At 37.8% G+C, this 24,041-nt stretch overlaps 1 protein-coding gene across 1 annotated transcript in view; it reads right to left on the bottom strand.

Moving 5' to 3' along the window:
- The window catches only part of LOC127585473 (histone acetyltransferase p300-like), a 102,947-nt gene that overhangs the window by 59,559 nt on the left and 19,347 nt on the right, over window positions 1–24,041 (bottom strand). The window contains 4 exon segments of the mRNA XM_052042948.1: window positions 166–279; window positions 721–976; window positions 3,833–4,009; window positions 11,834–12,549. Coding sequence (XP_051898908.1) covers window positions 166–279; window positions 721–976; window positions 3,833–4,009; window positions 11,834–12,549 — 1,263 coding nt within the window.

Genomic DNA, 24,041 nt, shown 5'->3' with positions numbered 1-24,041 from the left:
CTTGTAGTCGATATGGAAAGGTTTCATAAGTTTAATAAGGCATCTGAGCGAATCAAATGAAGGAAGTTAGAAAGCCATAGCATATTGTTCAAGATTATAAAGAACTTTAATCTTATACATCTTTTCTGCCAAGCTTTTTGCAGACTTTCAAAGTGGTAGACTTACACTGCTGGTTGCGCTTATCCCCAGCATTTTTCAAAGGGAGACAGACAGGACAGTCGTGCCTCGTGCAGTTCTTCCAATGGGAGATGATCTGACGTGATGAAGCACAATGTGCAACTGAAAAGAATCAGCAACAAATAATATAAAGAAAAATCAGGGCAGACAAAGATGTCAATCAGAAAATACAACAAAATCAGAACTCCACGTTCAAAGAAACTTAAAACAAGAGTTCCGAACTCTGATACCTCAACTAAATCACCACAGAAATTCCACTCTTTGCTACAGCAGGTGGTATTAACTGGATGTAATCACAGGTCAACTGCAATAGAAACAGGTTCTTCATAAGTTTTACCTGGTGACTTAGATGAGCATTCAGTATCATCACGTGCCAATGGAAGCAAATGCACAGAGTCAGGGTACGCTTTAGAGGAATGTGAAGTGTAAAAAAAATTCAAGACTATGCTAAATAATTTGAAACAGATTAACAAGAAGCCTGCACAATTGAAATGTCAGACAAGCCCCCAACAGCCTTACATTATCAGTTCAGTCCATACTCACCCTGACAAGATTTGCCAGCCTGACAGTGCGTCATGTGATTGAGGACATTCTTCATAGTCCGGCAATGTGGCAAGTTGCAGGGCCGTACCTCACCATTTGCTTGCTCCCGACGCTGGCATTTGTGTGCATGCAGGAGCAGAACCAGCTGTTGTTGGATGAGTTTTCGTTTCTCTGGATCTGCTGTGGGTGCAGAACCCATCCCCTGCCCTGGAGGCTGCCCCATGCCTCCTTGTTGCACTGGAGAAGGTTGCTGTGGCTTTGGAAAAGAAAACTTTATTAATGCAGCACTTTAACATCATCAGAACTTCTTAAAGTGCTTTCAATCCAAAACAGCAGCTTTAGAAGTACAGTCAAAATTGTTACACAGAACATGACAGCCAATTTGCACACAGCAAGGTTTCACAAGCTACAATGTGATCTCAATCAAGTATTCTATATTTAATAATTCAATGATAGATAAGTGATGACCAAGACACAGAATTCCTGTCACATTAATAAGCCTTGGAATCTTTTAAATTCACATTAATGGACAACTGGAATCCCAGTATAAAATCTCATTTATCCATAATTACAACAGTGCAACTCTCTTTTATATGGGTGCCAGTCAAAATTGGGTGCTCAAATCCCTAGAATAGGACTTTAACCCATGATATAAAACAGAGAGAAGGGGATCTATCACTGATTTAAGGTTAGCTAGCAGAATTAATCTGACATATAATAGCACACTATTCGGATTCATTCCATCTAGAAGTTTCCATTAGCATTTTTGTTTAGGGTTCAGCGGTACACGATTCTCCACAACCCTAACACTATTTAGCATTGATGTCTAGTCAGCAATTCCCTTCCTTTTGAAATGGTCACCCTCTTTCAATCATAATGATGTTCCTGCATACAAACAGGTGAAGTTCTCTCAATAGGTTTTTTTTTTAAAATCAACACAACACCAACTGGCCTGATGGTGTTATGTTCTCATTTATGAGATGCTTAACTACCCAACAAAACTGCATTTATTGTCTGTTCCTAATTTTCTTTGTGGTGGTGGTGATATCCCACCTTCTTGAACTGTTGTAATAAGGTACTCCAGTTGTGTCATTTGAGAGGAAATTCCACCATTTAGATCCAGCAATATTCCTAAGTCAAGGTGGAGTGAGATAAGGAGGTGAACCTGCAGGTGACAGCATTTTCATGCAAAAATGCCTGTGCCATCCTAGCTGGTGCAGATCACGAGTTTAGGAGGTGCTGTTCAACCAGCCTCATCAAGTAACAACAATGCAGCAGTAAAGGAAGGATGTACTTCTTGTGAATGGAGAACACATTTAGGGTTGCGGATGTAAAGGTAGTACGTGAAAGTGATTCATTTTAAAGTATCAAGTAACGATCTCACAATAAAAGATCTTCTAGGAAAGACTGATTACAGCATGGTAGAATTTTAAATTCAGTTTGAGAATGAGAAATTTGGGTCTGAAACTAGTATTCAAAACTTAGAAAGGAAATTACACCAGTACAAATGAGACTTGGCTACAGCAGACAAGAGAAAATAGATTGAAGGGTAAGACAATAAATCAACAATGGCAGAGATTTTAAGGGGACATTTCATAAATCTCAGCATAAGTACATTCCATTGATAAAGACAGGCTGCACAAGAAAGGTGCATCACCTGTGACTAAGAAAGAAAGTTAAGGACGCTATCTAATTGAAAACACAAAGGGCATATAATATTGCAAAGATTAGCAGTAAGCCTGAAAACTGTGAAACTTTATCAAAAGCCAAATGATGACAAAATAATATATATGCAGAGAAACAATATGACAGTAAATTAGCAAGTAATATAAAAAAGACAGTAACAGTTACTATAGACATGTTTAAAGGAAAAGAATATCATACATAAATGTTGGTCCCTTGCAGGATAAGACTGGAAAATTATTAAATGGGAAATAGAGAAATGGCAGAGATTCAAAACAATTATTTTGGGTTGGTCAACACAGTAGAAGACACTAAAATTAGGAGGCTTATAGGGAGGGAGAAACTTAATATAATCACTAGACAAAAGTACTTAGAAAACTAAAGGCCAACAAGTCCTTGAATCTGATGGATCTTAAAGGAAATGGATACATTGATTGCAAACTACCAAAATTCCCTCTATTCTGGTGGTGGTGGGGGGGGGGTTGCGGGGGAGGTGGTGTCCCAGTGAATTAAAAACATAACACCACAGTTTAGGAAAGGAGGGAGAAACAAAGCTGGATACAATAAGCTCCATTAGCCTAACATCTTTCATTGAGGAAGTGAAACCTTCATTGAGCAAACAGAAGGGCATTCAGAAAATTATAAGACAATCAAGCAGAATCAATGTGGTTTTATGAAAGGTAAATAAAGTTTGACAAGTGGGATTCTTTGAGGACATTGTGAACAGAGTGGATAAAGAGGAACCAGTAGACATGGTGCATTTGGATTTTCAGAAAGCAGTTGACAAGGTGCCACATAAAAGGTTACTGTACAAGGCTAGAGAAAGGGACGTGGGGGGGGGTAATATACTGGCATGGATAGGACTAATAGAAAACAGATCAGGATAAATTGGTCAGTTTCCAATTTACAGACAGTAACAAGTGGAGTGCCATAGGGAAGCAATGCTTGGATGTCAACTACTTACAAGGCAGTATTATTAATTTGGACGAAGGAACTGAGCATACTGCAGCCAAATTTGGTGATGATACAAAGCTAGCTAGGTTGGCAAATTGTGAGGCCAACACAAAGAGCCTGCAAAGGGATATAAATAAGTTAAATGAGTGGACAAGTTGATAGATGGAGTATAATGTTGGAAAATATAAGGTTATCCATTTTGGAAGGATAAATGAAAAAGCAAATTATTTAAATGGAGCAAGACTACAAAATATTGCAATGTAAAGGGATCTGGGGGTCCTACTACATGTCACAATCCTCTCCCATACCAAGCTCTATATTAAAAAAAGGAAGCAAAGTGATCAAAAAAAACTTTAAGAATAAAACATAAAAGGGTGGGAATGCTAAAACAGATGTTTCAAAGTTGATTAAAATTATGCCCAGCAAATCAGGAAATGAGGAAGCATGAGATTTACGTAAGCCTATCAACACTCACCAGGTTTGGCATCCCCACACTGCCAGCAGGCTTCTTGTCCATTGTAAACTGAGGCAAGCTGTTTCCTAGTCCACCCTTATTCTGCATCTGCTGGCCAAGTCCACTGGTACCCAGAGTCTGACTAGAATTCTGGCCATAAGGCTGCCCATAAGGACTTGGGGTTCCCATAATTCCCATCTACAAGTTAAAAAAAAGGACATCATTGGTTATTTTATACAGATACTGATCCTGAGATGTTTGCTTGGAGCCTCTTCAGTATATATTCAAATATACGGGGGGGGGGGGGGGGGGGGGGGGTGGGGGCGCGGTGGTGGTGTGGGGAGACACATTAACATTTGGAAAATTGTCTATCAAATCAAGGTGCTCTGGAATAATACCAGTACCTTTGAAGTTAATATTTTAAAAACATTTCAGGCAAAACAACTGCAAGAGAAAGTAGGCTGCACAACTACTAGGAGCTTAGATAGTGTACACAAATTTATACCAGATGTATTCTTGCAATTTGAGAGTCAGGATTGTTCTATGTGGTGTACAAGTTGTGCAGAACAATTTAAGTTCAACTTCTCCAGGATGTAACAAGTAAAATTCAAGGAGTAGTTCAACTGCTAATTAATTCTTTTTAGATAAACATTTATTATAGCCCATTAGGGCCTCCAGTGGCAAGAAGCAAATACTACATTATGTCCTATAATAATTAGCCAAAAGATACAAAAAGAAATTTTGTCCTGGATGAGTAAATGCATATATAATTCCAACCTTAAGTTTTGATAATCTGAATATGCCCTGAACTGGTTTCAAATAAAGAAGCATATTTTCAAAGCAAAACTGAAAATGACATTAAACTTCACTAAGAAATGTTAGAAATGAAGTTTATTCCAAGCTATCTCACTAAAATATCTTGTATTTCCTCAAGCAGCATCCCAGTAGCCTTAATAAAGAATGTCCAATTTGTTTCAAAAGCCAAGACATTTCTGGAAGTACTGTTAAGACTTTTAAGTATTTCACCTAAGTGTACACCACAGACTATGCTGTTTTAAAAGAGCAAGATAACTGATCTTGCTTTGTTCTATCCAGATACAAATTACTGTAATATACATGAGTTACCAGGGTACCACCCACACTGCAGCTTCCCAATTAAGGGAACTGGCACAGGATCTCATTTTGTTTACACCTCAAATAAAATGCATTAGTGGAAGCTTCAAAACTCCATTTTTGTTGTCAATTAAAATTCACTGACAGCATTTTCTAACCTACAGGTTGAAATGGAAAAGCACACCACAGAGTTTCATATGTTACTTTTAAAATATGACTTGTATGACCTGACACCAAGTTGCTGGTGAATGTGTGTACTACAAAAGTACTTGAGAAAAGATAAATTAATAATCAGCATCTGAAGTGTTGCAAACAACTTACAAGCAGCGTCAAATGTGTTACTATAGAAGTACATGAACACAGTTTTTAATTCAAACATACCACTTCAAATAGATACATTTACTCACAAAGCATTTCCCTTCCGATGATTAAACCACGACCACAAATTTTGCCCTCAATTTGCAGAGTATCTTCCTGGATCATAGCAATACAATTGTATTGCTTCGAAATTTATCAGGGGAACACTGACAAAAATTATGACAGAAACTTGTGAATTACTGGTATAGCACCATGGTGCAACCCCTGAAAGAAAGCCTAAATAAACATGAGAGGAGGGAGAATGAGAAGGGGACTGGAAGGGGAGAGCGTTGGAAAGGAGAAAATGGAGGATGCACCTACACGAGAATAGACTACAGAATAAAAATTCATTCTTCCCAATTTTAGTTCACAATTTATTCATCAGATTTGGGTGCTGCTGGCAGAGTTCACATTTATTGTGCCAGTCTGCCTTTGAAAAGGTGATGGTGAATCCTCTTGGACTACTGCAGTCTATATGTTGCTGTTAACCTACAGAGCTGTTTAAGAGGAAGTTTAGAATATTAAGCCAACAACAAAGAAAAGCTAGCAACAAAGAAAGAACAATTCCCTGTGCTTCTGTTGCCCTTGTGTTTTTTTGCTGTTGTGAGCTTGAAAGGTGCTGTTAAAGCCTTGGCAAGTTGCTTCAGTGCACCTTACTGCAACCACACTGTACCAAAATCTACTAAAATGGTGAAAGTGAACACTAAGAGGTAAATTGAATGCCAATCAAACAGACTGCTCTGTTCTAAATGGCACTGGGCCCCAAGTGCTTTTGGAACTGCAAGCACCTTGGCATGTGAAAAACATTCTCTTGCACTCTTGTCTGGTGCACTGTGGATGGCACAAAGACTGAGGAATCAGAGGGCAAGTCATTCACCACAGAATCTGATCTCTTATACAGAAGGAAACACTCTAGCTCGTCATTCTGTGGACTGGGAACTCCTGTGGTCCGGCATGTTTTGAACCTACGATACAGATCCATAGTAATTATCTAATTCTAATTAAGATCTAACTAAGATCTAAAAGTAACTAAGATCTGTAATAATCTGTAGATATTTTACCCACCAGTGCACAACATTCCCGACTTACAGAAACATTGGGTTATGGATAGTTCTCCTTATGTGACCCAGGGAGTATCTATAATTAAAAACAGTTCTCCTGCTTAGAGGAAGATGATCAGGGACAATTTCCATCTTCTGGCACCACTCAAGCCCCGAGGGTACCAGACTAGAGAGTTTCAATCTGTAGCCACAATATTAATATGATTGGCCCGTTTAAACTTCTGATCAATGATGATCCTCAGGATGTTGCTGACTGTCTCATTATATTTTGAATGAAGCTGATCAGAATCCTTTGTGGAGCAATTACTGGCTAGCACGTGTGGTCTAAATGTTATTTGTCACTTACATCTGAATCATGCTGTATATGCAGCCACAGGTTGCAGAAATGTAAATGGAAGTGAAAATAGCGATCAGCAGATACTCCCAGTTCTGACTTCATGGTATGGGAAAAGGTCATTGTCAAAACAACTGAAGATAGTTATACCCAAGATAGTAGACTGAGGAACTCCTGAGTGTTAAAATTGTGTGTAAAAAGAAATCAAAATATAACAATACAAAACTTCATTCAAAATAGTTTAAATAACTGAGTGAAAAATGTATCACTTAGTATGTACAAGGCCACGTATATTCTATTAATTTGTTAAATTAACTAAATCTCAAATAGAGCATAGGTGAAAGTGCTAAAATTAACTTATTTTTAGAACTAGAGATGGTAGAAAGTATGTTAGTTACTCTAAAGGTTCCTCATAGTTATTAAAGTATTGAAGATGGCCAATGATCTACCATTTATAAGTATCTACTTTGAATGGCTAGAGAAAAATAGTATCCTGTGTATAGCCCATTACCATACCTCCAAGAAACATCTCAGATTTCAACAATTTACAGTAAGGCAAAGTACTGTGGATGTTGGAAAACAAAGTAAAATGCCAAGCATTAACAGACTTCAAATTTCATGTTTGTAATTTTTCATCAGGATTCTATACACTTACAAATGGGTAGAAGCAAGCCAAGACACTGAAAAGGAGTTTCAATCAGGGGAAAATGTGTGAGAGGAAGGGAAAAACAGAAAGGAAAGGCTAGATGCAGGGAAGATATTTACCCTTTGCTGAGGAGTCTAGGACTAACAGAGTTTCAGAACGAGGGACAGGTCATTTAAGACCAGGTTGAAGAGAAATTTCTTCATTCAGAGGGTGGTGAACCTTTGGACTTCTCTATGCCAGAGCACTGTGGAGGCTCAGGTGTTTATTCAATACACAGATTAATAGATTTCTGGACATTAAGGGAATTGATGATTATGGAAACAGTGCTGGAATGGTGCAGTAAGGTCAGATGGACTAATCATGCTCCTATTTCTTATGTTCTTATCCTGATATTTAGATGGGATCCTTTTACTAAAGATTTTGTACTTCCTTGACACCTAAAAGTGCCCAGCTTTTGCTGGGGTATCAACAACTGCTCACTAATACTACATTCAAGTGGCCGTCCTCGTGAGCTCAGATAACGAGATATCAAACAACGTGAAGACACTTTAAAAGATAAAGTAAAATTGATGTCAAGATTAAAATGAGAAACATTTACAATATGCTTTCAGAGGCTGAGTTTAGAGGAAAAATAGCACAACTTGGGTATATACTCAATTTAGCAAGCTATTTAACATGGGGCAGTAAGGTGAACTGGAGGAGTTGCGATCAAGCCCATCTTGTTTGTAACACAAGAGCACTTTCCAGGGTAGCTTAGAATATCATGGCAGAAATTTTGATTGCTTTGTCACCTTTCATCACAGAACATACATCTTACACCTGGAAAAGTAGAATCACACACCTCCAAGGAGGCTAACCTCATTTGCCAAGATGAAATCTTTTTTGCTTTGATAATACAACAAAATATCTGACTGTCCCATGAATCTAACTTCACAAACTGCTATGTAAAAGAGAGAGATACCAAACACCTGCAGTGCTGGCTTCAACTAAACTACAAAATTAGCTATTAGCAAATTTGGCCTGGAATTTATGCACTGGTATTTACTGCTGATGCACACCATAATTTGCCTAAGCATGCATTGGCTTCTCCATTATACTTTTATTTCAACATTTAGTACTTATAGACATTAAACTTTCTAACCTAGAACATAGCAAGAATATTTCATAAGTATGATATGCATTTGACAACTCCAAATGCATGAACATATTAAATGGATCTAAAGATATAATTTTCAGTTAACATTAGCTTAGAAACAAAATATTTACCATGTAGGGGAAGGAGAAGAAAAAGACCCGATTTTCTTGAAGTGCATAGACAACAGATGGTACTTACACCTCTGCACAAGAACAAAGGAGGAAAAGCCCAGCACAGATCTATACACCAACATTAATCCAAACTCTAGATTCATGCTCAGCCATTCATGTGAAAGGCGAAACTGCTTCGCCTGGGGCACACTGTCACTGTTTAAAGAGAAACTCTCCTTCTTTAGGACCAATAGTCAGAGCAACAGCTGTATTTCCTTCATCTACCCCAAAGCTGTTACAAATTTATTGAAACTGAATCTATATAAGCAATCACATTTTTTTTCCAAACGTGCAGAAAAAAAGCACAAAAATGTTTTTATTTGCAGATATTTAGTCCAATTAGCTCTCAAAATTTAAATATTTGGCATAGTTTAGCTAAATGATGAAATAACTGCAAAAAGGAATAATTAATTCAAGAGTGTGGAAATAAGCTACTGCAGGTATAAATCTTAACCTTTCTTCAGATATTACAAAAAGGCAAATGATTTAAGCAGTAATGTGCAAATTCTTAACATATTTTAATTTTTATTAAGAGCTTAAGTAATAGTTTCTTAATGGGAACTAAGAAACGTAGCTAAAAACACTAAAAATCTAAATACGTTTGCATTCAAGAAATTTATACGACACTTGAATAGTTATGGCTATGGTTCAAATTAATCTGTACAAGTTAAACATAACAATGTGATGGTACACATGAACATGCCCATGAAAAGCTCTCTTACCTATCCCTGAAAATGACATAGAGGAAAGCTGGTGGTAACCTCCATACCTTCCATTTTATTATTTTCAATTGCCATTGACAAATGAGTGCATCAAAAAAATCAGCACAGTTCAGTTTGAGGATTTAATTTACAAAATGTACCATTATTGTGCCCATATTTTTTGTTGTTCCCCCCACACCCAAACTTCCAAGTGGATGACTGAAGCAGAACAGCGTTGGATGGTCATTAATGTACAATTAAAATTTACTATATAGGGACTTCTTCCCTTCACAAAATCTAACAGCATACACGTCAGGACTTGCACTTTAAGGCATAGGGACACATTGCAAACTGTATCGCGTGATGTTTCAATGGAGAGGATGTTATTTGAGAAAGGTCGTAGACTTTTATTTCATTTAATTAAAGTAGCTCCCCCATTCCATTCTCTGCAAACATGAGTTTATCCAAAACTCCATTGCTTCTGTCCAAACTCTCACTAAGTCCCATTCATCCTGTGTTCACTAATCAGCTTTGGTGCCCAGTTAAGCAACACCTTGTTTTAATATTGTCATCCTGTTTTTCAAATTCCTGCAGGGCTTCACTCTTCTGAGCCTCTGTAAAATCATCCAGTTCTACAGTTCTTTTGAGCATACCAGATTTTAATCTCTCAAGATTAGGAATGGCATTAAATGCTGACCATGGCAGAGAAGCCCACACCCACATAAATCAGACATTGGATGCCTTGTCTTTGGCTGCTTAATGGAATTCCCTGCCTAAACCCCTCTCCTTCTCCAAATTTCTTCTGTCCTTCAAAACTTCTTAAAACCTTGTTAATTAACCCTTCAATCAGATCAGCCTTTATCTCCTTTAAAGCCTAGTCTCAAACTTCCTTCAATCAAGTTATTGTAAAATGCCTTGGGACATCTTACCCTGATAAAGATGCTATGTCCAAGTGCAGTGACTTTCTACAGTTAGAGGTCTATCTAACTTCTGGGCATGCATCATTGTTGGTACACAAGATTAATCTCAGTCAAATTTAATACGAACATCCACTAGAATCAGAGCTGCTAAGTGGCTTGGTAAGGATGATAACCCCTCCAAAAATTCTAGAAGTACCTTTATGACTGAAGAATGGGTTGAGATATAGAAATGAATTGCAGCTACCTTCACATGGTCTCCTCTGCACTGGAGAAGTCAAACACAGACTGGATGACTATTTTGTGGAACACCTCTGCTTACTCCACTAATGTTCCAACTCATTTCTTACTTTGACGTCTCTTGTCCTTGGCCTTCAACATTGTTCCAAAAAGCTCAAGGAACACCACTTAATCTCCAACATAGGCACATTTGGTGGTATTTTGGTACAGTGCATTTCTGCAGGTGGCATGGTGTGCTATTCATTACAGTGAAAATAGATTTGTAAATTGAAGACACATAACCCAAAGAAATGCACCAGCACCTCTACTTCCTTAGGAGGCTAAAGAAATTCGGCATGTCCCCTTTGATCCTCACCAATTTTTATAGATGTACCATAAAATGCATCCCACTCGGATGCATCATGGCTTGGTATGGCGACTGCTCCGTCCAAGACCACAAGAAACTGCAGAGTTGTGGATACAGCTCAGCACATTATAGAAGCTAACCTCCCCTCCATGGACTCGGTCTGCATTTCTCACTGCCTCAGTAAAGCGGCCAGCATAAGTAAAGACTCCACCCACCCCGGAATTCTCTCTTCTCCCCCATCCCATCGGGCAGAAGATACAAAAGCCTGAAAGCACGTACCACCAGGTTCAAGAACGGCTTCTATCCTGCTGTTAAAAGACTATTGAACAGTCCCCTAGTATGGTAAGATATACTCCTGACCTCACAATCTAACTCATTATGGCCTTGCACCTTATTGTCTGCCTGTAATGCACTCTGTAACTATAACGCTTTATTCTGCATTCTGTTATTGTTTTCCCTTGTACTACCTCAATGCACTGTGATGAAATGATCTGAATGGATGGCATGCAAAGTTTTTCCATTGTACCTCAGTATGTGACAATAATAAACCCATTAATTGAGAAATACATTAATTGAGAAATACCTCCAATTTGCATTTTGCAGAATTTGCATTTCACATTTTTTTAAAACATTATGCTGCTGTACCCATTTACAGCATTTCCAAGACTTTTGTTATTCAATAATTCTTTTACCACTGAATTTTACCATGTACTCTTGACTCTTCTATCATTTAATTGTACGTCATATACTTCTGTCCTCTCCTTCTCCAAATCCCCTTTCCCTGCTACTTAATTTATTTTTTCCTAGTTTTCATGAAGAATCATCAAGCTGAAATGGAATATTTCAAGTCCTTTGTCTTTATTTCAACTTTTCAGTATTAGTACCAATAAATATTTGCTAAGTGCCCAACAGTGTCGAACCAGAACAGGCCTGTCACATATTATTAATGCAACTTCATTTTGACGTTAATGCACGCCGAAGTGCAAAATGCTTGGCTCTTACCTTGCTCATTGCCCCAGGCTGGGGTCCTTTGAGACCAGCTGCCATCTGAGGTGATCCCTGGGATAATGTATCAGCAAGTAGGTTGTTTGTGTTGGACATGCCTGGGCTTGAGTATTGTACATTAGGTCTTCCCCTTCCAGCACCAAGAGAACCGTTCATCACTTGTCCCTGGATCATGCCCTGAGCATTGCCACTGTTCATCAGAGCTGGATTCATATTAGCATTCATGCTCATCCCTGCCTGGTTGGTTGGACTGTTTACACCAGGCATTAGACCTGTTGCAGACGTATGAAGCTGATCATGTTTCTGGGGGTTCACAGACTGTGGTGTTGTAGGTCTCTGGTTTGCTCCACTTGCTCCTATCCCCATATTGGGAGGGGATGTAAGACCACCTTGAGTTAGTGGGCTCTTCACCATACTACTTAAACTTCCTATACTGGGACTATTCTGTTGACTTTGGCTGCCTACGGACTGAACTGGACTATCCATGGATCGTGATGAGGCACCACCAGTGCTGACTGTTCCATGTCCCATGCTGATACTAGAACCACTGCCTCTCAGAAGTTCTGACAGTTGTTTGTGCTTCGAGGCAGCATCCTGCACCATGCCAACGCCACTTAGCTGAGCCAAGTCACCTCCATTTGTCAGTACTAAAGGATCTGAACGGATCAGTTCATCTGGCAAGTCATTCTCAAGATCAAAAAAGGGTCCAAAATCTGGAAACAAAGAACAAACACAAATTAAAATTGTATTCATTTTCAGGATATAATTGCAAGCAGTCCCTCTTTTACTTTCTTTTACTCACAAATAACCTGGCATGCAATGTTTGACGTGATGAGAAAAGAGCAAGGAGTAATTTCTGGAGACATGGGCTAGCTTCCTGCATTCAAGTGAACATGAAGCCAAAATTCCAAACGGTGCAGCATTTGATAATATTTGATAGATGAGAAACTTTCTTATGTCCCTGACTACAGATGAAACTCCACGTCTAATCCTTTCAGAACAAGTTAATGTCATGCTGCTAGTAACAAAAAAAATCTAGCAAAAATTTTACTAATATTCTATTATGTTAGTTATTCGAAATGGCTTAACTAATGAGAAATTCACTATGCATCATAAGTAATAAGTAAGTCAACCACGATAATCTTGTAGAAACACTAGCATCCATCAAAACATCATGCTGAGCTTTCAAGTTGCACAATTTCCCGAGATATAACCACACCAATTTATAGCAGAGGAAAAAAGCCATTTTGGCCTAACCTCCTGGTGTCAAATATAGAGCAACTACATTACTCTGCTCTCCCTTCCAAACTTGGTTAACTTCCTACACTTCAAGATCTATCCAATTTTCACTTAAAACATATCATCTCTGCATCAACCACTCCACATGGCAAAGCTCTCCATGCGACAGTATCCCAATGTGTAAAACTCCATTCATGCTTTCTTGGTGAGTAGCACAAATTTAAATACCTCACGAGACCTCTCTCCAATCATTGTCAAAACTCTATGCAATTTAAAAAAACTACCTTTGGGGATTTTTGTCTTCAATGGAAAGACGCAGAAGTCAAATTTCTTCTCACCTGGTTTCCCAACATTGTGGAAAATCTATGATGTTTATACTCTCCACAGATTTAATACAGCTTTAATATACTAAGTGTGTGTCATCCAGAGACCCATACAAGGTCAGCCAAGTATTACTGGAAGCATGGGGCCAGGTTCAGGAAAATGGGCTCAAAACCATAGGCCGTGTATGTGGCTTGGAGCTGGGGTCTGAAGTGTGGGTCAGGTGTTTTGACAAGATGAAACATACAAGTTGAAACTTATAAGTTTTCAAACAGGGGTCTCTTCTGTCATTGCAGCCTTAGAGGTATCAATGTTATTTTTGTTATTTGCAGGATCCATGCCTTGTCCCTCATGAGTAACAAGGACTTGTGTAATGAAGCAATTCTAAACGATTCAGAGAATCTGTCACCTAATCATTTTTAGAAACAAATTTATTCTATACAATTATGAAAACCTAAACACTATTGCAATGACATTTTCAGAAATTTATTTGAATATTCCTTTCAAAATGTATCGTATGGCACTTATCCAGATTAGTGTGCAATAAACATTTGTTAACACCTCTGAAATCTTCCCCAGTCCTTCATTGTCTGTTAAAATACAAAACTAGTATGCTAGTCAAGAAATGCAGAGGTTATGTTCCTATCTCGAAATCAAAACCACTTAAGACTGGGAGAAAGAAGCAAAACTGGACCAGCAATGAAATATTTGAGAAATCATTTCTGGCCCTTTGCAATAAAACATTTACCTCAAAGTGCTGAAGGTACTCAGGAAGTCAGAATTTGTTCTGCTGATGTAAGGTCATTGATCCAAAACATCAACTCTGTTTGCCTTGCCAAAGATGCTGCCCAACTTCTAGCATTTTGTTTTTTTTATTTACAGTATCTTGTTTTTCCAATTACTGTTTACTTCAATTCTATTCTCTGTAATTGAGCCAGCATTCTATCCACCTGCTGCATTTACTCACTGTATTAATGTTTTAAACAAGCGTTTTGCATCTCAAATTCCAGGTGAAAATATACTACTGTAAACTGCATTCCTTAACTGTTTCTTTAAACAAAACTTTTAAAATTTAACACTACTTACAGTCTCAATACTCCTACATTTCTAAATGTTCATTAATTTTGCCTGAAATTATGAACTCCAAGATTTTTTTTTTACAGCTGTCATAAGCTAGTTTTCTTTTAAGAACAAATAAAGCAAACAAAGTTGCTTACAAAAGTTGTGAAATGTTGAACTACAGGAAGGCTGTGCTAATTATGAGAAAAGACTGAACTGGCCCGTTCTGATGCAGAGAAAGCAAGTTAACTGAAATTGTTAAATTCAATCTCCAAGTCTGGAAGACTGTAACATGCCCAGAAGGAAGAAGAGGTGCTACTCAAGCTTACAATGGACCTCAATGTAACAAACTAGAAACTACAGATAGCCAGATAGAAAATGGGAGGGCGATTAGAAAATTAGCGCGATGCTATTACAGCGCCAGCGATCGGGGTTCGATTCCCTTCGCTGTCTGTAAAGAGTTTGTACGTTCTCCCGTGTCTGCGTGGGTTTCCTCCGGGTGCTCCGTTTTCCTCCCACATTCTAAAGACGTACGGGTAGGTTAATTTGGGGGTTTAACATGGGCGGCGCAGACTCGTTGGGCCGAAAGGGCCTGTTACCACGCTGTAAATAAAATTTAAAAATTTAAAACTGAAAGCCCAGGGTTACCCTGCAGACTAAATGCAGGTGCTCTGCTAAGTGGTCACCCAATTTGTATTTGGCTTCGCCAGTGCAGAATAGACAACATTGTTAGCATATTGGAAGAGCAAGTGAATTGAAGCATTACCTGTTACTCTATACATGGATACTGCCTGACCCAAGTATTTATAGCATTTTAAAAAATTTGTTTCAGATTGAGTTAGATTTTTTACAGCTTTTATTTTCATCTGTTATTTCTTCTTGCACACAACTATTGGAATGAAATTGAGTCCACAAGTTATTTGAATCTACTTAAGATATTCACATTCTCATCTTTTCTATTACTTGTTGGGAGATACAGTGGAAAAGAATATTATAAAATTAATACCTCTACCATACCAATTAGACATCCTCATTCATCCTTAAATAGTCCCACCCTCTCATAATATTCTTTTGCATCCAATATGAACATGAAAGCATTCAAATGCATTTGCACTCTCATCTGTTAAGTACAGTTTTATATCAGCCAGCAACTTACATTTCTAGACTGCCCCGATTTTGGGGCAAGAGGAGAAAAAAGATGGCAGGATCAAAAAATCATGAGTGATTCTACCACCTACCATGATGCAAATTATCATTTGGTTACAAAAACACCTCAACTGCGTCCTTGTTACCCAAACTGAAGGAACCTACAAATGTGACAAGATACTATGGCAACATTTAGTTCAGTGAGGCTGCTGCTCCAATTTTCCCTTACTTCTGCTACTCTCAAAAACTATAACATACATGGAAAATTACATGACTGGCTTTAAACAATAATTCAGCCCTAATTAGCTCAATGAGGAACTCTAAACATACAAGCCAACAAATGAAGGACATGATATAAACTTAGAATCTTTAAGAGATACAGCACGGAAACAAACTCTTTGACCCACAGAGTCTACGCCGACCATCAACCACGATACATGAATCCCATTTTAGTCTCCCCACATTCCCATCAACAAATTTCACGACATACGTCAGTGATAATAAACCCAATTCTGAACTCTATGTAGATTTTACCACTCATGAGAACACTATGGGCAATTTACAGCAGCCAAATAACCAACCAACCCATCCATCTTTGGGGTGTGGGAGGAAACTGGAGTACCCAGGGCAACGGAGAACATGCAAACTCCACACAGACAGCATAGGAGGTCAGAATTGAACCCAGGTCTCAGGAGCAGTGAGGCAGTGGCTCTATTAGCTGCACCACTGTGCTGCCCAAATACATATCCTGGTACTTTGGAAAAGTTATATAAACAAATGTTAGGACAGCAGCAAGGGGGAAATCACAACTTCATATCCCTCCTCCAAATCAGAGCATTCAGGCTGTTATATTACAGGTGCTGGGTCAAAATACTGGAACTCCCTTCCTAACAGCACCACAGAGACTGTTCAAGAAACCCATCACCTCCTGCTCAGAAGCAATTGGGAATATGCCATTAATGCCTGGGCTGCCAACAAAAAATAGGAATAAAATTTCAAACAAAAAAAGGAATAGACTTTTCTTCAATTAACATGTTTTCCATAAGGGCATTCAACCTGCCTTTGATCCAAGAGAATTTCAAATTATTGCAACTTGATTCTGGAACTTAAAACAAATGGATAAATGCCACAAAACATGGGTCTTAAGGGTTTATTTGCCTACACTAGCAAATATTTAACAGAGAGTTTGGCTCCTTCGTAATGGGGGACATATTTGCAGTGCCACTGTAAGTTCCATTAAAATTAGCTTCCGAATTAAATATGGTACATAAAGCACATCTTCTGATCTGCACCAAACTGCATACTTCTTTATGAGCTTGGGCTACACAGACCCATCTCTCATTTCCATCTTTAACAGGAACAACAAAAAGGCCACATATTTCTTCAATAAAAGCAGTCAAGGAACAAAGGGATTTAGGGGTTGAGGAACACAAAAAAATAGAAGTTAAAAACAGCAAGGTGCAATCAGATTGAGTGAGCTGTGACAATCCTTTAAAAGAGAATCAGATGTCTTTCTTATTATGGAAGATTTGGTAAGATATTTCCATTTGTGAGGAAGACTAAACCAGGGGTCACAAATGAAAGAAAGTCTTTGTCCAACAGGGAACTCGGTGGGAGGGCAAGGGGGTGGTGAGTGGGGAGCATGAAACTACTAGGAGAAATAGAGGCACACCACTGAAGCATTTAATAACAGCAAGAAGTCCATAAAGCCTCGTAAGCCTGCTCAGCCATTTAGCATTGTGGCACTACTTTGCGGCACTACATTCCCATTCGAGCAAAATGCTCCAATAACTGTCAATCTGAGTTTTCTTAACACCACTCCCCGAATCATCCCTGACCTGCTTGACACTATATCAATTGAACATGGCTCAAGCAGCAATTTAGAAATTACTGCCTTTGTGGTTCTGAAGTTAATTTAGACCCTAGCTCTTCTTACTCTCTCGGATGAAACTAAGGTTCTACTATCTCATCTGTTCTGTCATGGGACTTAAAATATTTAATACATCTAGGAGCCAGATTAAACTGAGTTCATAGCTCCAAGAATTTACAAACCACACAGACTAAATGAACGTAATTGAAATATTCTGATCAAAGATCACCGATCTCAACTGTTGATGAAAAGAGAACTATTTCTCTCTTGACTGATTCTTCCTGGTTTGCTGAATATTTCCTGCATTTTTTTTTAGGTGCACTAAGATACAAAACTGATTTTAAGCTTATTCTAACCAACTCTTATACTCTATATACCAATAGAACTATCAACTTACATTTACTTAGATCAGTCTTGTCTAAATCAAGTCAAAGACTTTGTGCATCAACAATGAAAGATCCACAATGCTGTCATGTTATTACCCAATAGGCACCTTAAACTCTCTTAAGTAAAAGACACTGGAGGAGTTTGAGAGCCACTCCATTTACATGCCTTTCCTTTTTGGCATATTTCTTAAAGGGTAATTTTGGCACTGTATTTTTCATTTTAACCAAATTCATGAAATCATAGATGTTTTTCCCAAAACAAAATTATTAATTTTCCCTGGTTCTGGGCATCGCTGGCAAGACCAATATTTATTGTTCATCCCTAACTGCCTTCTAGAAAGTGGTAGTCCACTTTTAATCACATTGAGGAATGTCATTAACTAGCAATACTTTATTTCTCCAGTCAACTGGATACCATTCAAAAAGTTCAGTATTCTTTTCAATAGACCTGTGCAATTAATCAATTAACCTTGTATTTCCACTATTTCCCTGTACTGCAACAAACAAAGGAATTTTCAACCTTGAAAATTCCAAATGATTCAGCATTCATTAATGAAAGTTGAGAGGATAGTTTTTTTTAGGGCAAAGAGAATACAAGGATAAAAATTTGTGCTACCTTTAGTGCTTCTGTTCAAATTATTTCACCAATTGCTGCTGAATATTGGAATATGGAAAACTGTTTCTCTGATCCCTCTATCAAAACTGTTCAATGTTTCGAACACAAACTGCTCAATCTCCCATACAAAGCCAGTTCCAGAGTTCCAAGACACCTTCCTCAAAATGCAATTCCTGCAACTTAATAACACTCTGGTCAACTTACTTTGCACACATTGATCGCCGTTCTGCCACACCCAACCCCAGAATCACCACTTCAGGGGCCAAGATATTCTTCCTGATATACTGTTAAATAAACTTTAAGATGGTGTCCAAGCAACATCTAATCCATTTTTAAACACAACTTTCCATGTTAGCAAACTCAGAAGTAGCAAAGTCAATTAAGAATCATGCTGACTAGGAGGCTCCCCTGTAGCTTAAGAAGGTATGAATGCAAAATTAAATGAAAGCAAAATCCAAGTAAATGTCAAGTATGCCCAGAGATTACAATTTTAAACACAATAATAAAGAATGATTAAACTCAATGCCACCATATAAGCATGAGAATTTAAGCATGAGACTTAATTGCAGAGATCAAGATTGTCACAATAAGACAAAATCATAACATAGTTTAGATATCAATCTGATTAACATTGAAGTTGCCAAACAATGTATCCAATAACATAATACAGAATATCAATAATTACTACCATAGGGATTCCCCAAATTATGAACTGGTTTACAAAAATCCAACTTTATGCAAATTTTCCCAAACATTTTTTAAGCATTTTCAAACTAGTAATAATAGTAATAGTATTTCACAATATTCATTAACGACTGGATACAGTACTTCTTAGTTTAATTATGGGTGTCAGGGTGATTATTCAATGAAATTATAGCAATTATTTGTGAAGCAATACAATATGGGTAGCTATAGAAAGTGGACATTTCTGACTTGGAGAAATCAGCTTATGTAACCCTGGGGACTACATGCATCTATTATTGCCTCATGCATCCTAGAATTCAGAAAGTTTACATTTTGTAATTTTGAGGAATTAATGAATCTGGTATAACAAATGTAGTTTCTGTTGACAAATAGGCTGTAGGAAAGGAAGTCCAAAATCTCAAGGAAACTTGGATTTGCTAGAATTAGCAGCAAATTGGACTGTACTTTTCTTTAAAATTTACAAAAATCATTTTGATGAGCTGTGCAAGATAGCACTAGGTTAATGAACACTACTGTCACTGAGGTTTTAGGAGGCACAGATTTCCTTTTCTTTCACTGCTACTGGCCATCCAAACAAATGTAACCAAATGGATACAAATCTAACTGCATATCATGATGCAAATAGAAATAAACATTTTGGTTATTGCAGTGCATAGTTTAAAACTAAGCCAAACATACCACCTGACTTAAGCAACTAGACTGGCAATAAATAAATACACAGCAAATGCTAATAACTCATTTTCCTGAAGTAAAATTAGAATTCTCAGACTCATCAAATGGGGTTAACATTTTGAGGTTCCCTGAAATAGGTGCAACCTCCTAAGTTATACCTTTGGGGAAAATTCTTAAAGTAGTAAATAATAACTTCAGAGCAAATGCACACATGCAGAGAGTTTTGATGTCCAGTTCCAATTTTTAAGTATTCAGACTTTATGGTTAAATCTACCAGCAGAAGAGTTCCATAAAGCGTATTGAAGTTCTGGTACATTCCAGTTCTAGGTACTCATAACTCTTTCACCTCTCGATTCCGAGTACATCATATGTCACATACAATTTGGCCAGATAGTCAAATGAAGCTCTACAGAAGTGGCAAACGCCAAGGATGAAATTAAAGAATATCAGCCTCGTATGGTATTGTACATTTTTTTCTTCTTCTGAAGTTATTATACAAACACTTCAGAACCTGAAAAAGTACAGCTGCTTTAGATTATATTTTTAAGAATTCCTGATGAATTAAACAGAAGTAGAAACATGACAATTCTTATCAAGAAACATGCTCTTAAGCAGTAAATTAATTTCTATATAGCTTAGCTTGAAATGAATTACACTTAAAATAACACAAATATAATCTACTTTTTTATCTGCTCCAAAAGTGTCTTTATCTAGGCACTCCAAGCAATGTTAACAATATTTACAAAATATGAAGTTTTGATGTATTCTGGTTGCAAAGGTTTTTATGCCAAGCTTACTTTTTGCTTCTAGTCAGGTTTATATAGCCATTGCCTACATCTTCCATGCAGGAAAGCTAAAATTCAAGAAAATTTTGAAGTGCTGGAGCCATCCAAGTCATGTACAGAATCCACTTCTGACTCTGTATCAATTATGAGAATAAAGAACTCAGTACTGTATACAGACCCACTGACTCAAAACATTACTAATCCATGAAGAAATCGTCAAAAATTAATGACTGCCATACAGAATTTGTAGAAATGCCATTTAAAAAAGGGAAGAATGCAAACCATGAGCAAACATCATCGGCAAGAACAACGTTTACAGCTCATCCTCATCCTTGAGGAAAGTGGACTGCCGGAGCTACATCAACCACATTGTTCTGTGACTGGAGACACACATATGCCAATGTAATAATTAGTTTTCCTTTTCTGAAGGCACTTGTAAACCAGCTTGAGTTTTAACAACATTCACACATTATTAGTTCAGTTCTTCAATTGTAACCCCAAACTACAGCCCATGCAACAATATATCTATAAATAAAATAAAATTTGTCTATAAATGCCCTGCCTCCAGACACACCAAATTATATATAATGTACTACACTGAAAGGGATCTGTCCAACAGGATCATCCCAGATTTTGGACTCTGGACAAGCATTTAAATCCTTTTTAAAATTTGCTTTGACATAAAAACCATAATTAATGAAGCATAGATAAACAGGTACAATTTTTGATAACATTATTCCTTTGAGCAGGTACTAATAACAAATGCTGAAGAAAACAACAAATATAGAAATTGTGAGAAATCAAGCTTCACAGTAAAGCAAACATGAAGATTTGTTAACAGTAAAAGCAGACAAATCCTGGAAACCTTTAAATTTAACTTTAGATCCAAATTTAAAGCTTCAGCTTTGGTTGTTACTTTTTGCTTCAATGCAAGGAAAGCCCCAAATCACACAATTTGGACTCAAGTTGACTTGAAGCTCAAAGAAAGTAACAATAGGGTTTAAAGAATTTATTTGGTACCAACTGGAGATCAATCTATTGTGGTACAATTCAAAGTATTCTCCAGCCTAAAGGTGAGTTGGAAAGATCTTTACTTAATGCTAGATCTTTTCTCTGCTCAAATAGAGATGACAATGAAAACATCAAATATGCACAGACTGCAATTCCAGTGACAATATTAGTTGTGACAATACATCCTCAATCCTCAGAGTTATTGAAGAGTAATTTGCTTTCATTACAGTCTCCTAGGTTCTGAGGAATTTGATGAGGCCAATGTGGGACACATAGACTCTGCTACAAGTAGGAGGCACGAGGCAGAGTGGGTAAGTACAAGGGCTGTACAGGAGGTGGTGCAGTCCTTCCATCATTCCCACTGAGCCTCCATGTAGTCCCAAAGGGTTCTTATGTTCTCAGTGTCATCCTGCATGCTCCTTCTCCACTTTTAAGAGGTCACGGGCCAGGGACTCCCACAATCAGCGAGGATCCTATATTTTTCCAAGGAACGTTTGAGATCATCATTGAACATTTCCTCTGTTCTGCTAATCTTGTGTTAAGACAAAACTGAGAACAGAGCGTCTGTTTTTGGGAGCAGGGGAGAAGAGAGCATGCAGTGTGGTGCAGTAGGGGTGGGTTGGTAAAGACTTTTGTGTTGCCATTGTTTATTGCAAGGCTCATTAATTCAGACACTTTACTGAACAAGTTGACAAACGCCTGGAGCTCAGCCCTCAAGCGTACACATATACAAGTGTTGTCTGTGTACTGAAGCTCAATGACCAAGCTGGAGTCACCTTGGTTCTGCAGTTGGAACAAATTTCTCACTCAGCCTACAGAATAGCATGCACACATGTAACCAATAGGAAATTTCTCAAAAACAAGGACACCCAAGAAATGGAGAATGAAAATTAACATAAGTTGAACTATCTTTGTCAAGAAACAAAGTACCAACATTTAAGCAGTTGCTTTTAAATCTTTAGATTACAACATTAAAAAAGCACTCTTAGTTAAAACAGGAATTGACCAATTTTCCCGTGAACTTGGTCCACCATTTAACTCGATCAGAGTTGACCTGTGAACTAATTTAACGTAACGACTTTGCCCCACATACCTTCTGTTACCGATCAATCTCAGATTTAGAAACACAAAATAGGGGCAAGAGTATGCTATTTGGCCCTTCAGGCTTGCTCCACAATTCAACTTGATCATGGCTGATCATCCACTTCAGTACCCTGATCCAACGTTCTTCTCATCTCCCAAATCATTTGGCATTAAGAAACGTGACTAACTAATTAAATATATCCAAGAATATAAATAATGACTTTGGCTCCACTGCCTTCTGTGCTAGAAGATTCCAGTTTTATCATACTCTGGGTAAAGAAACTTCTTCTGATCTCCACTGTAGTTTTAAAATTACTGACCTACCCTCGATTATTGTTACAAGAAAGGAAAAGTTCTGAACTTCTCAGCTCTTGTACATAATAGTTTTTGCTAACCTCATTCCCAACAAGCCAGCTCTAATTTCTTTTCAAATCACCTCTTATTTCTTTAAGGTGCAAGCAATACGACAAAAATTCAAGTAACCTCTCCTCATTATTTAACCCTTGGGAATCAATGTATCAAACCAGAAAGTCTTCATAGTTCTTCCTCCAAAGACAATACATCTTTCTGAAGCTGAGGTGTTCAAGATTGCTTGAGGTACTCCATGTGGTCTAATTAGTGTTTTTTGTGACTAGAGGATAACCAGGGTATTTAAATATTATTCAATTATTTTCTTATTGGTGCATGTCATTTTCAATATACATAGACCTCCCCATATAGCAATCTTTTGCAATTAAGTATTTAAACCATAATCATGAGTCATAGAGCAATACAGCACAGATAAAGGCCCTTCAGTCAAAGTCCATGCCAACCACGCTGCCCACCCAGTTAGTCCTAATTTCCTGTGCTCAGCCCATCTCCCTCTAAGCCCCTCCCCTCCATGTACCTATCAAGTGCTTCTTAAACGATACTATTGTACATGCCTTAACCACTTCCTCTGGCAGCTCGTTCCATATACTCACCACCTCCTGCGTGAAAAAGTTGCCCCTCAGGTCCCTTTTAAATCTTTCCCCTCTCATCCTGAACTTAAAAATATCTTCAATTTATCTAGCACATTAACAAAAACCCAAAACTGGGACAAATGGAAAGTGAAACACCGAAATGTGCATTAACAGATTAAAGTGCATTCATTGTTGTGATGCAGAAAACGCAACAGTCACCAGGCTCCCAAAAAAAGTGACAAAATAGCTCAAATTAATCTCCAAAAATCTGTGTAGTCACTTGCAAGTCCTTAAGGTTAGTAGAATGTGGGATAAAGTAAATTCAATAAGAGCTATAAGGAGTTACTAACTGAAACATTAACAAAGACAAC

This window comes from Pristis pectinata, chromosome 33, assembly GCF_009764475.1.
Source record: "Pristis pectinata isolate sPriPec2 chromosome 33, sPriPec2.1.pri, whole genome shotgun sequence".
Lineage (NCBI taxonomy): Eukaryota > Metazoa > Chordata > Chondrichthyes > Rhinopristiformes > Pristidae > Pristis > Pristis pectinata.
Note: the sequence above shows the minus strand (reverse complement) of the source record. Positions and strands in the feature narration are given on the sequence as shown.